Consider the following 17,269-nt stretch of genomic DNA (forward strand, 5'->3'; position numbering starts at 1 on the left):
AGGATGCAAGCCTTCTATTTGAGCTTTTGGATAACATTATTCAGGAAGTTGGGGAGCAGCATGTTGTGCAGGTCATCACTGATAATGCCTCAAAATATGTTCTTGCTGGAAAGATGCTTGAGGCCAAATATAAGACCATATTTTGGACTCCATGTGCTGCACATTGCATAGACCTCATGCTTGAGGATATAGGCAAGGTGGAGTGGGTAAAAAACATTGTAGAGCATGCCAAGTGCATTACAAAATACATTTACAACCACTCATGGGTATTGAGCCTAATGAGGAAACACACTGGAGGCAAAGAGCTTGTTAGGCCTGCAATTACGAGATTTGCAACTCACTTCCTCACGTTGCAATGTCTCAATGGTCAACATAAAAACTTGCAGAAAATGTTTTCCTCTGAAGAATGGTCTGAATCTCGGTGGGCTCGTAGACCAGATGGAAAAGACACCAAAAAGAAAGTGTTAGACACTTATTTTTGGAAAAGGTCTGTAGAGCTTGTGAAAATTACCGAGCCCCTTGTTAAGGTGCTAAGGTTGGTGGATGGGGAAAGATTGGCCATGGGCTACATTTATGAAGCTATGGATCAGGCAAAGGAGTAGATACGGGCAGCTTACAAGGACAGGTTAGCTAAATATGGCCGTATATGGGAGATCATTGATAACAGATGGAACAATCAACTCCATCGTCCTATACATGCAGCCGGGTACTTTTTGAACCCAAGGTATCACTATAAAAATCGGCTAGGAGATCAGCATGATGGGGAGGTCAGAGCTGGATTGATTGATTGCTTGGAGCGCATGGTCCCTAACCATGTAGACCAGTTGGAAATACATAGACAGCTTACTATTTTCAATATGGCAAGTGGTACTTTTGGCAAAAACTTGGCAAAGATGGCAAGAGATGTGGACCAACCAGGTAAGCAATTCCAATTTCCATTTTGTTTTTCATTTCAAGTTAAAATTGTTTACGTTCTTTACAATTCAAATTATAAACTAAGTTACTAATTATTGTCTTTTTCTTTGCAGGACATTGGTGGGAGTCATTTGGTGGCCAGTGTCCTCAATTGCAAAGGTTTGCAATTAGAGTCCTCAGTCAAACTTGCAGTGCTTCAGGTTGTGAGCGCAATTGGTCTGTTTTTGAGCGCATACACACGAAGAAGAGAAACCGTTTGGAACAAAAACGGTTAAATGATCTTGTTTTTGTGCAATACAACCTTCGACTGAGGAGGAACCAAATGATGAGCAAATCACCTGATCTAGATCCCATTGTGTTGGACGATATTGATCCAACATCAGAATGGGTGGAGGAGACTGAAGATCCTGTGTTTGAGGCTGATTTTGATATCGACATGGCTTTAGCGGGGGATGAGGTAGATTATGTGGCGGCATCAGAACCAGGATCAGTAGCGGCATCAAGGAAAGGCAAGGAACCAATGGAAGGCACTAGTTGTGCAGGTCGACAAACTTGTGCTTCCATTAGGTCCACTTCTATTGTCATTGGTGGCATTGATACTGATGTTGCAGATCAGGCTGAGGCATCCTCAGACTCTGAACCAGATGATGTCTATGTAGCTCCTGATGATGATCCTGTGTCTAGTAGTGGTGATGGACTTGATGATTGATCATGTGTACACTGTAGACTTGTAGTAGGCCAATGGCCTCATAGCTTGCAGCATTGTTTTTGGACTTTATAGGCCATTTAGAGCCTCATTTCTTATGTATTTTGCTATTTTGTCGATGATATGTATTGCACTCGGTGCCATTTTGATATATTCACCTTTGCATGGTATATAAATGAGCAAACTTTGCATATTTTGTCTCTATTGGCTTGGAATCATGGTTTTACATCTTAAAAATAGTTTTGTTTCATTAAAAATTAATTATTTAATGTATTTTTTAAAAACCGGTTCGTTTAGACCAAACCAGTCCCGGTTAGACTGGTTCCGGTCGGTAAACCGGTTCATTAGGTGGACCGGTCTGGTCACCGGTTCCGGTTTTAAAAACACTGGGGGAAGCCCACACTTGGGTATATGAATGTAGGAATGAGCAATCGTGGTACATGAGTTACCCCAACCTTTGTTTTTCCACCCTTCTTCATATGCTTTTTGCCCTTGATTGATTTTTCTTTATAACTGCTTGGGGCTCCAGGGGATGAGGCCATGATGCGTAGGATATAGCAATGAGTACCCACTTTAAGGTGGGGCAGTTCATTACCCACCATGGGTTGGGACAATCATGGGTTCTTTAATGATGTAAGGGGCCAATATGAGGGGCTCTATGAACCAGGGCGATGGCCATAATGATAGGGGTAGAGCTCATTTTTGGCTTTTGTTGACGTGCTAAATTTGTATGTCCCGACCATCTTTTGCATTTTATGGTACATTTCTTATTGAGAGTGGCCAAATTATGCTTTTTCTTTTATTTTTAGTTGCATCAACCTCCGGGGCATTGTTCTAGGCCTGACTCAAGGTATGGACAAGAGGAGGGGGAAGCTAACTCCTTGTCACTTGTGGACCCAATGGACAAATGTTGACCCAGATGGGAAATATGGTGAATGGGGTTGGAATGAGCAGAAGGTGGTGATATATATGGTGTCAGGAAGCGTGACCACGTAACCAAAATCAGGGTTTCCCATGTAGTGCCATTCCTAAAGCTTAGTAGCCAATAAAGGAGATGTCACGGGGCTAGGATACAAGGTTAACCATCAAATTGGGCAGAGGAGACAAAGGTACAGACCTAGCCCACTCTTTGCGCCAAATTCTCCCACTAATCCATGTCCAAAAGTGTCCATGATAAGTAAACAAAAATACCCAACTACACAATGAAAAGCCATATCTTCGGGGTTGGAGGGCCCACCTTGGAACATATGATCATAACAGATGGGCAAGGGACCACATGGCTGGCTTAGGTGGCAGAGAAAATGGCACATTGAGCTATCTGGCAGTTGCAAGGGGCTGCTGGCTGAGGACCATAGAGGAGAAAATTTTCTCCTATGGATATCACCCACAAAGTGGTGGGTAATAGATACTTTCACCTTTGAAGCCAAAAGGACTTGGCTAGGTCATAAAGGACTTTGACTAGAAAGGTAAATGGCCCAAGGCAATTACAGGGGGAAATTATAGGATACATTCACCTTTGAAGCTAGAAGGACTTGGCTAGGTTGACCAAAGGTGAATGACCTAGGGAGGTTATAGGATTGGATAGATCTTCTCCCGAGAAGCCATAAGGACTTGGTTAGGTCATAAAGGACTTTGACCAAAAAAGTGAATGGTCCAAAGGAAAATTCTCTCCTGAGAAACTAGAAGGACATGGTTACTAGAAGGACTTGGCGAGGACATAAAGGACTTTTGCCAAGAGATTGATACATTTTCCTAAGGAGCCATAAAGGGCTTTGGACAAAAGCCCTGGATACTCACATATGAGGGGCTAAATTGCTCACTCCAGGGTGCAGTTATCTATAGACATGCATAAACATGGCAAGCTCATTAACTTTTCTTATGGAGGAGAAATTCAGCTAAGGGGAAATCTATTATAGAGAATAGCTCCCTTGCTAAAGATTGAGTGTTGATTTTTGTGTAGCATCGGGATTCGGGAGGTGCTCCTTCAAGCTAAGAGGCCTCCCAAGTTGGCTAGGAAAACTATGAAAAACAAAATTAAAAGTCTAATTTTTGGGTTTATGTAGGCTCTAAATTGACGGGCCAACCCCACCATGAATGCATGTGACCCTTGGTCAAACCCACTTGACAAGTAATACACAAGATTCAACTTTATTTCGATCACCAATCATCACAACAACTTCTACATAAGATAGTTGGAGTATTTGATTTTTGACCAAGCTTGACCAAATTTGTCCATTAATTGAGGCTAACCGTAGTACGGATTTCTAACCACACCTTGACTGTAGGCTAAGTTGACCATAGGCCGAAATTTTGACAATTGACCAGCATTTACTTTTTTGTTCTTGGATGGTTTGACCAACATTGACTGGCTTGTATTTGACTAGGTTTTAACTGGTATTTTGGACTTGGTTTTTGGCACATATTTCTAAACAGTTTTGTAATTGTGAACCTTATTGAAGAATAATTTCTCCTAAGAAGAAAAGTTGTTGGATTTTTCCCATGATTGGTTTTTCCCAAGGTAAATTTGTTGTCTCTATTGTTGATTTGGGGCGGCATCGGATGTGCTCTAACCACGAAAATTGGTGGAGAGGCTAAAGACCATGAGATCTCCAATACTTAGAAATGGTTTGGGCAGAATCTCACCAGTTTGGGAGATATTAAAATAATTAATATTTTTAATGGAGTCCCAAGTCTAAACTTAGGGAAAATAAAATAATAATGTGAATTAATATAAAACTGAGTTAGAATGGTCCAAAAGTCAGGTATCAAGCCAGATCTAATCTTAGCCGTTGATTAGGGACTTAATCTCGGTCGTTGAAATGTCAACGAGAAAAGTATAAGAGGAGGTTTGAGGGTCACTTGGAGAACACACTGAGTTGATCAAGAATTCGATTTTCTGGGGCAGGGCTTGCTGAGGTAATCAAAGGAGTGATCAAAGTTGCAACTAGAGGGTAGTGAATGCAGTAGCAGAGAGGCAAAGATAGTACCGGGAGCATCAGTGCAGAAGTCGGGAGAGGGTTGACGCAGAGCTAGCGCGAGGCCATGCAGAAGCAGCCAGGAGCTGTGCAAAGCCTGAGGAGGGCCAGCGTTGGAGACACAGAGGCTCCAGAGGCTGACGTAGAGCCCAGAGAGGCTGACGCAGGGTAGACGTTGGGCCAGAGAGGCTGACGCAAACCCTAGAGGTTGATGTTGGGAGATTTCGTGGGGCAGATTGGGGTTAATATCTGTCTTTGACTGAAAGGTACTACTGTCGAGGGCATTCTCTGTTAGGTGAGCCATTTCTGGCACCCAAATTGTATTCTGAAACTGCTTAATAATAAAACCCTCAGATAGTTGCACTGGTTTTCCCACATTGAGTTTTTCTGGGGACATTAGTCCAAAAATAACAGTGTCACTTGTGTGCTTTTTTTTTTTTTTTTTTCTTCTTTCAGTTGATGATCTGTATGTGTTGAGACTATATTTGTATTTATTTTCAGTATTTACATGGTAAATAACTTGTTAATTAACATAACAAGTAGGAAGAAATAAATCAGAAAGTATAGGAAGGATTTCTAATAGTTAGACTTAGAAATTCCAACATCTATTGTGCATGGCTGTCTCTTCATGATCTTATTGTTTTCATTGCATTATTGTTGAGATTTTTGGTGTGTAATTTCTTAGTGATATAAGTGACTTAAACATAAATTAATTGAAGATCATTGGAAATTAATTATTAGACTAGAAAATTAGTTTCTACTATGCATCCTAGTAGAAAAATAAACCGATAGATCATTAAGATAACCCCAATATAGTCTTAAATGTGAAAATATATTGATAAAACATGAATAATCTCCTCAAAGGGCTTGCATGTGTGAGTGTAGAGGCTTAACAAGGGTGAGAGGATCCTCAATAGACATGTTTTTCCATTAAAAAGTGTAATGAATTGTTTAAGGGGCATGTCTTCTTATCAAAAGTCGTGTAGCATCATCTAATGGTGTTCTCTCAAGCCCAACATTATCCTCCTCAAGCCCATGTCATAGAAGAAGGTGCCATATCATCATCAATGAACAATGCCTTAGATCCAATGGGCACTGTCCAAGATGTTGGAGGTGGAGGGGTGTCTCTAAATGCATACTGTTACTGCTTGATCTAGTAGGGGTCCCTATAATGAAACTGCTAGGTCAAGTGACAACAATAGAGCAATAGCCCATTGTCACCTCAACTAAATCTCCCTGCTCTTTACGGAGTTTCACCAATGGGAGGAGTCCTGGTATGAGGGAAATCACTAAGTGTAATATATCAATGGTGTGGAGGTAGTGATTTCAAGAGCCTATTTAAGGGAGAGACTCTGATGATAGGGGTTGCTTACTTTAGAAGCAAGATATGTGGCTCTTCAAGAAGGGCTAAAGGGAAACCTAGACCTAGGGTGAGGAGTATTTCTTGATATGAAGTGCCCTAGACCTAAGAATCCTAGGAGAATAGGGTTCTCTAAGTAATTCTTGTGGAAATGGAGTGACAAGGTCACGAGACCAAAATGAAACCCTAGTGGGCCCAAACGAGGTCAGGGTTTAGGGTAAAACTTTAAACAAAGGGTCTTGACCAAGTGAGGGAGAAGAAAAGGATTGAAGGGATTATATTTGACTTGAGACTTTAATGCAATGATTCTTGATGAAGCCACTAACCAAAGGAAAGAGAAATGGTCTTCGAGCTAGGGATTGGCAATGCTTGAGATTCAACCATCAGAATGGCTTCAAAATTGGAGGACCTCTCAAGGACACACCAACGCAACTCTAGACCAATTTTCATCAATTTTGCATGGGTACAATTGATTTTGTGTGATGCCCTAGGAGACCCTAAGGTTAGGGCTTAGAAAAAGAGAAAGGGATTTGAAAAAGATCTTCATTTTGGTGATCAGTGTTACCCACCATTTTGTGGGTGATATCCCTAGGAGAAAAAATTTCTCCAAGATGGTCCTTAGCCGACAGTTAGTTGCCCCTTGCAACCAACTAGCTTGTTGTGCCATTTCTTCGCCACCTGAGCCAACCATGTGGGCCCTCACCTATGTGTCATGATCGTATATTTGAAGGTGGACCTCCCAAACCTAAAGGTATGCCTTGTCATTTGGTAATTGAGTATTGTAGTTTGCTTATCATGGACACTTTTGGGCATGGTTTAATGTCGGGATTTGGTCAAAAGAATGGGCTAGGTCTGTGCTCTCGTCCCTTAGACCCCTTTTGGATATTAACCTTGTTCTGGTCCCCTGGGATGGTATTTCATGGGAAACCATGATTTTGGTTGTGTGGTCCCGCTCCCTCATCCACATATATTGCTCCCTTTCCACTCATTATAACCCCATTCATCATTTTTCCCACCTGGGTCCACGTTTCTCCATTGGGTCCCCATAGGGCTAGCTCTCCCCTTCCCCTACCCACACCTTGGGTCAGGCCCGAAATGATGCCCCGGAGGTTTATGCAGCTAAAAAGAAAAGTAAAAGCACAATTGGCCACATTCAACAGGAAAATGTACCACAAAATGCAAAAGATGGTCAGGAGAATGACATTTAGAACGTGGGAAAAAGCTAATACATGATCTCTACCCCATCATCATGGTCATCACCCTAGTTTCTACAAGTTCTATGAGCCTCCTTCATCATGTAGGAACCCATGATTGTCCCAATCTTTGGTGGGCAATGAACTGCCCTACCTTAAAAGGGGGTATCCACTGCTATATCTCACACATCATGCTCTTACCCCTTGAGCCCCAAATAGTTAATTGAAGAAAAATCATAAAAAGGCAAAAGGCATATAAAGAAAGGTGAAAAAATTAAGGCTGGGGCACCTCATGTACCACGATTTATCCCTCCTATACATTATATACCCAAGTTTGGGCTTCCCTTCTACTAGCTACCCTTGTACCCTAGCATGTGGCCTAGGGCTGCCCCTTCTCATTCCCTACTCCATTCACCTCTTTATCACATGCCACCACCTTTTAAAGGATGTACTTTGGACATATTATCCCCTTTAAAAGTAGAAACCACCTAATGGGATACTTGGTTAACCCCATTTGGAGTTTGGAGACATTAGCACATGCCAAAGCCCATTATGGAAAGGCAGACCATTATAAATTCCCCACCTGTGGTCCATGGTTTGTAAGCTCTTTTACTCAATTTCCTTGATGACTTGTTGTACTAGAAGGCTAGGGGACACATTGGATCTTATGCAGGATTGCAGGTGGTTTCCATCTTGGGTTTGGTCTCCCTATACAGGGTCCTAACCTTCTAGAGGGCTACATTGGCACATGTAGGGTGTATGTTGAGAGGCATGGACTTCCACAACAGTAGACAATTCTCCATGGATCCCGAGATATGTTCAGAGATTGCTCGAGATTCACCTATTGGACAAGGAAGATGCACTTGGTTCACCTTTGCCCAACCAGCCCCACAGATGTACCATGCACTTGGCAGCTGACCCAGGACTTGTAGGATGATGTGGCATCACCTACACCATCATCTAAGCCCTTACAGATGGTCTACAAGCATCTTTGACTTACTTGGAGACCCATGAGGTCACTTTTGTGCCCTCACAACCATTTGGAGCACCATAGGTTTATTATGTGGAGAACAAGGGGCCAACCCCTTGTCCATTACTTTTGGAAGTTCAACTCATCATTTTGGCACTTATGGACTTCATCGGGCCTCTTAGAGAGCCCAATGACATGCATCATTGATTATTCGACCTCTTGGGAGGATTATTATTTTATTTATGAGCTAGTTTGGAGGGCTTGTCACCAATAGATAGTTATTTGCAGATTATTTTAGTTGATGCGATAATGTAGGCTCAAATTAGGTAATTCGAACTCCTAATGAGTGTATAAATAGGAGAGGCATTAATTCATTTGTATCATCACTTTGGGTTGGATCATTCTTCTCTTTAGAGAATTTGGCACTTTTTCTGGGAGGATGAATTGGAGCATGGATGAATTTTGATGTTTGGATTGGAGTATTTTATCTTGGAGCTTCTTTATTATCAAATTGTTGATGGTTGGATATGTTCTATTACATGTAAGTACACATATTTAATGCTATTCTTGTTTTACATTTTGTCATATGCATTGAATGGTTTTTTCGCTATTCTAGGGCTAATTGCTGCATTGCATATTTGCAAAATTGTGGAATTATTGTTTCTATATAGCATCTCTCAATGTATGGGCCATGTATGTGAATGAAATCTCCTAGGGATAATTCTACCAGTGAATTTATCTTGATAAGCCATTTCTTTTTGCAAAGCAAAGTTAAAATCTTTGAGGTCACTTCTTCTTGCCCTTAAGGCCAAACGAAGTAGTCCTTAAGGCCTCCTTGACCGAAATACGAAGTCCTTTCTCATCATTCTCCTAGACTCCATTCTCCCCAAGGGATTAAGCATTGGTCTACCAATAGGTGATCACTCAAAGAACATTTTCTCCACCTCTTCCCTTTCTCTTCTAGGTCTAACCAAGTTGGGTCACCTAGGGCATCATTTTCTCGACGAAATAGCCATAGAAAAAGTTCGATCTCCTAGCCTCTACTACGCTAGTGTGTCCTCAAGGCCTCCTCCAAATTTGAAGCCATTCCGACAGTGGAGTTGTGAGATAACCCAAGCCCTAGCTCTAAGATCAAACTTTTCCTTGGTATTCCCTAAGCTAGCACCTCATAGGATCAATTTAACACTTTTAATTGGAAATTATTCCTTTGATCCTTTCCCCTTCATTGTCTGGGTTAAGAACATCATTAGTTGCTAGATTCTCTCTCCTTAACCTGGGTTGGGTCCACTTGGTCCCGTATGGTCCCATACCTTTGAAAAGTCAATTCTTCAAAGGATCATTCTGGAAGTCAAGTTCAATAAGGATTTTAGGATTGGGAAACTCCTTTGCAAGGCATATTCCTCTAACCTAATCCTAAAATCTCCCTTCCTTATCCTAGAAATCTTTGTACCTTGCTTGAAGAGCAAGTAAGATCCATTCTTTACCCCCTTCTAGGAAAAGGATCATCAGGGTCACTTCACATCCATTTGTTGATTCATCCTTCACAAGTGATTTCCATATATCGAGTCTCCTCCCATCGGTGAAAGTCCGTAAAGAGTAGGGAGTCTTAGCTGAGGTGATAGTGGGTTAAGTCTCCATTGTTGCCCTTGGCCCAACAGTTGTCCCCTTTAAGAATCCCCTTTAGCCCCTCTGCTAGTTTGAGCAGTAACAATCACCAAGGACTAGACCAGTGCCTAGCTTACAGGGAGAATGGAGTCAATGGCCTTTCGATGTTTAAAGTTTCTTTTACCCAATCAAGGAGTTTTCCAGCAACTTTGTATAGCCCTAAAGGCAACTATTAGGTTACTAGGAAAATTTATATTTCTTTCATGCTGCAATTGATGACTTATCAAGGCAATTATGAAGATCATATACCCCTAGGACATTCATTCACTATACCAAACACGAAACATATGAAAAACCCTCATAAAGTCAAGATTTAACAAATTCACATTTCCATTAGGGCAACAACTCCAACTTCATGAGCAAATTTTTTCATACATTATACATGTGACATAAATAAAGAGATAGATCATGAAAAAGGCTTTTAGAAGTATATCGAAATCATCCAATCATGAAGAGAGACAAAAAAATCGAAGCTCCAAGACTAAGACAAGATTTCCAAACATGAAAATGCATCAAAGGTATCTAATGCGTCCTCCAATAGTTATAGCGAAATTCTCAAGAAGAGATAAAGATCCAAATCCAAGTGTGATGAATGAGAGAGAACACCTCTCTTATATTTATACAATCCTCTTAGGGGTTTGAATGGACAAATTTAGCCTAATGATGCCCCTAGAATAAAATAATGTGCAAAATAACAATACTTGTGGTGACAAGCCCACCAAATAACTCCATAACATGAATGATTAGCCTCCCAATAGGGCCGAAATGATAGAAAAGTAGCTAGAAGGGTCGTTGGAAGGCCAAATGAAGTCCCTCATGTGCCATAATGAATAGGAGGGTTCCAATAAGAGTGATGAAGGGGTTGGCCCCTTAATCTCCAAGCAAATGACCTATGGTGCTCCCAAGTGGTGTGGGGGCACTAAGAACATCCTCATGGGTCTCCAACTGAATCGAACAAGCCTGTGCTCCATCTGTAAGGGCTAGAACAATGATGCAAGCCCTCCCTTGTCTCCCTAGGTGAGACAAAACCCCATATGGGCCCTGGATCAACTACCAAGTGTGTGGTGCAAGTGTGTAGCCGGTTGGGCAAGGTGGTCCAGGTGCATCATCATCATCGAACAAGTGGGACACAAGCAAGCAATAAGTGGTGCTAAGGATCCCATGGCGTGGCTATCTACTCTCTGTTGTAGTGGAGGCCCATGGCTCTCAACGCTCACCCTATAAATGCCATTAAGACCCTCTGGAGGGCTTGGATCTCGTATAGGGAGACCAAACCCCAAGATGAAGACCCATCTACAATCTTGTATAAGATCCAATGTGTCTCCTCGCCTTCCAGTACAACAATTCATTAGTGCAATTGAGCAAATGAGCTTACAAATCATGGAACCAAGTGGGCACTTCATAGTGGGATGCCCTTCTGTAATGGGCTTTAGAATGTACAAGTGTCTCTAGGTTCAAAAAGGAGGTTAAGCAAGGACCCTATTAGGTGGTTTCAACCTCTAAGGGAGTGACAGGTCCATGGTACATCCGTCAGATGGCAGGTGTCATGTGAAATAGTGATGGAACGAAGTGGGGTAACAGAGAAGGCTCCAAGCCACATACCATGGTACAAGGGTAGCTCTAATGAGGGAAGTCCACACTTGGGTGTATAGATGTAGGAGGGAGCAATTGTGGAAAATGAGTCACCCCAATCTTTGTTTTTCCACCCTTCTTCATACGCCTTTTGCCTTTTATTGATTTTCTTTTATAATTGCTCGGGGCTCCTGGGAATGAGAGCATGATGTGAATGATATAGCAATGAATACGCCCTTAACGTTGGGCAGTTCATCGCCCACCAGGGGTTGGGAGAATAATGGGTTCCTTAATGATGCACGGGGCTCATATAGGGGCTCTAGGAACTAGGGTGATGGCCATGATAAAGGGTAGAGCTCATGTTTGGCTTTTTCCCACATGCTAAATTTTTATGTCTCGGCCATATTTTGCATTTTATGGTACATTTCCTATTGTAAATGGCCAAATCATGCTCTTAACTTTCTTTTTAACTACATCAACCTCCGGGGCATGTTCCAAGCCCGACCCAAAGTGTGGACAAGGGGAGGGGGCGACTAACTCCTTGTGGAGCCAATGGACAAATGTGGACCCAGATGGGAAATATGTGAAAAGGAGTTATAATGAGCGGAGGGGAATGATGTATGTGGTGTTGGGAAGCAGGACCACACAACCAAAATTAGGGTTTCCCATGTAGTGCCACTCCTAAAGCTAGTAGCCAATAGAGGAGATCCCATGGGACTAGGATGCAAGGTTGACCACCAAGTTGGACAAGGGGACAAGAGTACAGGCCAAGCCCATTCTTTTTGCCGAATCCCCCTACTAATCCATGCCCAAAAGTGTTCATGATAAGTAAGAAAAATACCCAACTACATAATGAAAGCCATAGCTTCGGGGTTGGAAGGCCCACCTTCAAACATACGACCATAACAGATGGGCAAGGGCACATAATGGCGGGCTCAGGTGACGGAGATGGTGGCCAGATAGCTGCAAGGGGTTGCTGGCTACTGGCTAAAGACAATCTAGGGGAAAAAATTCTCTTGTGGGTGTCACCCACAGGTGGTGGGTAACACATACCAAGTCATCATCAAGCACACTAGTTGTCATCCAATGTGAAACATCTAAGGTACAGTGGAAGGCCCTCCAATATGTGTGTCCTCAACTTCCATGAGGTATGAATGAAGCATCATCAATGTCCTCCAAAGGATCATGGATATGTCATCATCAAATATCAGCTCAAGGAATCAAGTAAGGTCAACTAACATTGTCACAAGAGTCATTGATGAATAAAAAGTGGACCATATTTAATGTTAGAGCCATCTAAATATATCATACAAAGTATCTTCTTAAACTTTCACACTAGCTTAAGACTTCACACAAGTCGCTAGATTTTGGTATGGGAGAATCATCAAATGCCCCAATTAGGTGCTCCTAGCACAAGGGTGAGGAATAGTTCCCACGCCGACCCTTCAATCAATAGGTTTGAGTGCTAAGTGATATGGGCTTGGTTGTACTTCATGAGAGGTGTCATACTCTTATCCATGGTTTATGCAAGACCATCATCCATGAGCACTTGCATTACTTGAGTCACACTTTCCTGAACACTACTTTTTCCACCATTTACTTAGCGTTTTTCTTTACTTTGATTTGGCTTGTTTTGCAAGCTTTCATTTTATATCAATCCCCTTTTAGTATGGGAAATTTATCTCTCATAGGGGTTGGGATGCTTCTTCAAGTCCCTTTTACTTTGATAGGAATGATATGCATGGGAATAGGGTGATGGAATCATGAGGGGGTGGTAGAGCTCAAGTTACTTTGATTTTAATGATCATTCATCCCTTGCCACTTTCTTTTGCATTTTAACAATTGGCACATGCTTTTAACATTCTTTCTTTTTACAGTTGCATCAAGTTTCAACCTCTAGTCTTTTTATGATCTCCCTCTTCTCATAGGATGAGGCAAATGGGGAATGAATATGAGCGATTGACAACAACCAAACGAAAGGAAGGACACTGGATCAGGAATAGATGGGAAGTGTTATGGAAGGATATGGACATGCTACCTCTATCAAGGCCTCCTATTTGTGCCCCTCCTAGAAGTGAATGAAAGACCCCAAGGTGGTTACATTGGACTAGGAGGAAAGGATGACTGCCAAGGTGAAATGAGGCGACGAGTACAACTTGCAAACATCTTGATAGATAATCAAATTTCAACCCATGATCCTTACTTAGATACCTAAAACATTAATTATAAGTATTTGTGTGAAGCAATGGCTAATGTACCTCATGGTTGCTGATGTACCTACATTGAAACAGCATGCTGATCAAGTGGTTGATTTGACCAATGAGTGGGTTAGAAGCATTTGTGAAGCTACTATATGATGATCATGTGAGGTTGTTGACTGAAAATCTGCATCCTGGGGGAAAAATTTTCTTGTAGGGTTACCGATGTATATGGATGGATAACATATTGCTGATTTGTCCAGCAAGTTGCATCGATGATAGGGAGAAATAAAATTGATGATAGGCATGAATAGAATCAAAGATAGACAAATATTAAAAATGATAGTTTTCTTATTCATTAGGATGGTGGAATTGATGACAAACATAGAGAATAAAATGTCTGCACAAAATTGGAACTGGCAATGTGAACAGCATTGGTGAAAGACTCAAGTGATCCGCATGGAAACATCATAGCTACCTTGGTTGAATCAATACTGTGATCGGATGTATGCATAAGGATTTTCAACCTTTCATAAGGTTCCCCTAGAAGCTCGATGAGCCTTCCTAGATAAAATAAACCATGATACATAAATAATTTTTTAAGGTAGGGTGAACCATACAAAGGATACACATAAATTCCATTTGTGTTGAAATAAATCAGTTGATTAGTATAGAAGTTTTGGATTTCAGAGCAATTGATGCAAATCTGAAATTTCACCTCATTTACTTGAGGTTTCCCAGATCTAATCCATGTGAGTTTTCAGCCTAAGGGCTGATCTAATGTTTTCAATTGCAACAGCTAATACTTCACTTTATTTCAACCCAAGTCACCCAGCAGCCCAAGAGAATAAATACCACACAACTGTACTTCAATGCCAACAATTTTTCATCCCTTAGGGAACACTTTTCCAAACATTTAACAGATTTGGAATAACCTTATTAAAGTGGAATTTTACAACAGAAAATCTGTTCTTTATCTTCATGGTGCATGTTAAATTACTTGAACAATTTCAAGTATATAATATGTCAAATCAGCATGAACAATAAGAGTTGGAATACACGCAAACAAGAAGATAACACAAACTGAAGATCAATTTTGTGAGTACACAATATTTGTACAATTGGAAACTTAATACATACACATAGCCACACATATAATAAATGAAGTACAAGTGCATACAACAGATTTATCAAAAAGTTGGTACAAGTCAAGCTCTCCAAACCCTAGCAAGGAAACCATGAAAGTCGTAGCTACCAGCTTCTCCTAGCTAGGAGTCATGCTAGCCACTAATATGTAATGAAAGCTGGTCACTCCCAATCTAGCGTCATCATTAGCAAGTCCTCCTTGGCACATAAAAATGTCTCATCTTCTCTTTTGGAACAAACATTACAAGTAGCACCATGGTTTCAAAATGCACGATGGTTTTCAAATGCGGGAGAACCCTAGTCTTCTTCTCTAACAAGAGCTATATGATACAATGCTTCTTTTATCTTTCTAGCACTTATTACAAACCCTAGCTTCCTTGTTTCTAGAAAAAAAACCTATCCTTACATTTCCCTTGATCTTCCTTCAAGAACCTAGTGCTCCAAGACAAAGAGAGAGAGAGTAAAATAAAGAGGAGAGAGAGAGAGAGAGAGAGAGAGAGAGAGAGAGAGTGGTGCACTCCATTGCTCACATATCTTATACACGTGTGTGATTATTGAATGTATGGAAGGACTCTCCATCTTCTATTTATATGAGAGGTAAGGGAGGCCAACAATATAAAGTGGATCTGGTCCACTACAAGCAACCTAACTCTACACAAGCTCACTCACATGTGGAGTGCTCCAACTCGAACTGGCACATGCCAATGTCTATGGTGAATACCTCCAATGAGCAAGGCTCCATAGGTTCTTCGTGAGATGTGTCCAACATTCTACCTCCTCAAGTCTACAAGGGTCTAATGCTCCTCCTATGCCATGTGCTCCACTAGGTTCACCCCACCTACATGATCGCTTTCTCAACCCAATTTTTCTCAATTCAAGTACACACCTCTATGCAAGAAACTAAGTGTGCCCATGACATCTAAGGTTCAATGACCTACTCACAAATGCCCAACATTCCTATGAAGCAAGTTGTCTTCTCAAGCAAACAAGCTCCGTGTGGCCATCATGAAGAATTCACTGAAGTTCCATTAGTCTCCATTGCTTCAGGGAAGAATGCCACACATGTATTGAGATAAGGTGTAGCAATCAAAGAGAAATCCACCTCCAGTGTGTAAGTCCATCATGGAACAATGAAGGGCCGTCCATACACCATGCACTCACATCACATGCAACATCCTCTAAGCATGTGTTAACACTTTTGGAGTAACTTTGAAAGCTAACAATGAGATGTAGCTATATTGATTTCTAACTAATCTTATGTTTCCTCTTGAAGTTGGATGAACAGCCATAGTTGTTTTTTTCACTAATTATCACTACTATGAATAGCGAAATCCTTTTAGACATTTGCCACATGATTAACCTACATAGAAATAAAAATTAAAATCCTGAGAACATCTTATTGGTGATTTATTTTTATTGTCCCCACATGATATAGTGGAACCTTTTACAAAATACCCATTCTACATTGCATGAAGCAAATTGTAGTAATGAACAAACTTTATTGTTATGATACGTTAGAAAAATACGTTGTTTTCATTCAATTTTTCATTTAGAAATTTTATCAATCATCCTAAACTATGGGACTTTTAAAATCATTCTCTTAATTCACGAAGTGCATTGGTTCCAAAAGTCTTATAATGGAATGCTTCTGGAGACCTTCATTAAATACACATTATTTTTCAACATGTTGTACTTCTAATCACATGAAGATTGCATTTTCCTGTTCTGGATTTAATGCCCATTGAAAATTTCAGTGATTTAGATATATGTTCAATTTGAGATAGAGTGACATTTCTTGCTAAATATAAATAGATTTACTGAGAAATAGTATTTTGCAGTGACCAGGATCAAAACATTGATGGGATTTCCTCTTGGTGTGGATGGCACACTGATCATGGTTCTTTGACTGGTAAATTTCATTATTGTCATATTCATGTTAGAATTGGATAAAGTAGCTACAATTTAAAAATAACAAAACAATCATGAGAGAGATTCTCTTCACCGGAAACCACATTGCCATATGCATTGCTTAGACCACTTTAGTACCACCAATTGAGGGGCCTATGTTGCCAAAACATAATTATTGTAGTATATGGACCAACCAAACTACTTGAATATTTTCATTACATTATGCAAATTAGTGACTACTAATATAATTAAATTAATTTATATCTGATGGATATTAAGGATTGTGGCATTGATCTAGTACATCATGTATTTAAGGCTCTGTCTACTTTACGTAGAAATTTCATTTATTTATAAATGACAAACACACATAATAATAAGGAGAAATTTTGTGTCAAAGATTTTACATTCCTTCCTACTAAAGCTAAAATACAGGGTGGATGTTACAAGTCAAAAAATTGCATTGGATGTTATATATAGAAGTTTATAGTCACATTTGAAGGTAGTTGCTTATCATAAGTGCATTCACCCACAAGTAACTATTGACTATGTGAAACTAGGATGTGTAACTCCACTTGATAGTTTCTTTTAATGTGCAATCAAATTTATACAACTGACTCTTTGTTTCATTCTACATGAGTCCATTCATTTTCAAATTCTCCTA

At 40.6% G+C, this 17,269-nt stretch overlaps 1 protein-coding gene across 1 annotated transcript in view; it reads left to right on the plus strand.

Moving 5' to 3' along the window:
- The window catches only part of LOC149259569 (2-oxoglutarate (2OG) and Fe(II)-dependent oxygenase superfamily protein), a 538,837-nt gene that overhangs the window by 203,002 nt on the left and 318,566 nt on the right, over positions 1-17,269 (plus strand). Inside the window, exon 10 of the mRNA XM_089376311.1 lies at positions 16,539-16,609. Coding sequence (XP_089232437.1) covers positions 16,539-16,609 — 71 coding nt within the window. The remainder of the gene's footprint in view (positions 1-16,538; positions 16,610-17,269) is intronic.

This window comes from Pinus tabuliformis, chromosome 6, assembly GCF_031772625.1.
Source record: "Pinus tabuliformis cultivar Carrire ecotype Pingquan chromosome 6, CPIR1, whole genome shotgun sequence".
In the NCBI taxonomy this organism is placed as follows: Eukaryota; Viridiplantae; Streptophyta; class Pinopsida; order Pinales; family Pinaceae; genus Pinus; species Pinus tabuliformis.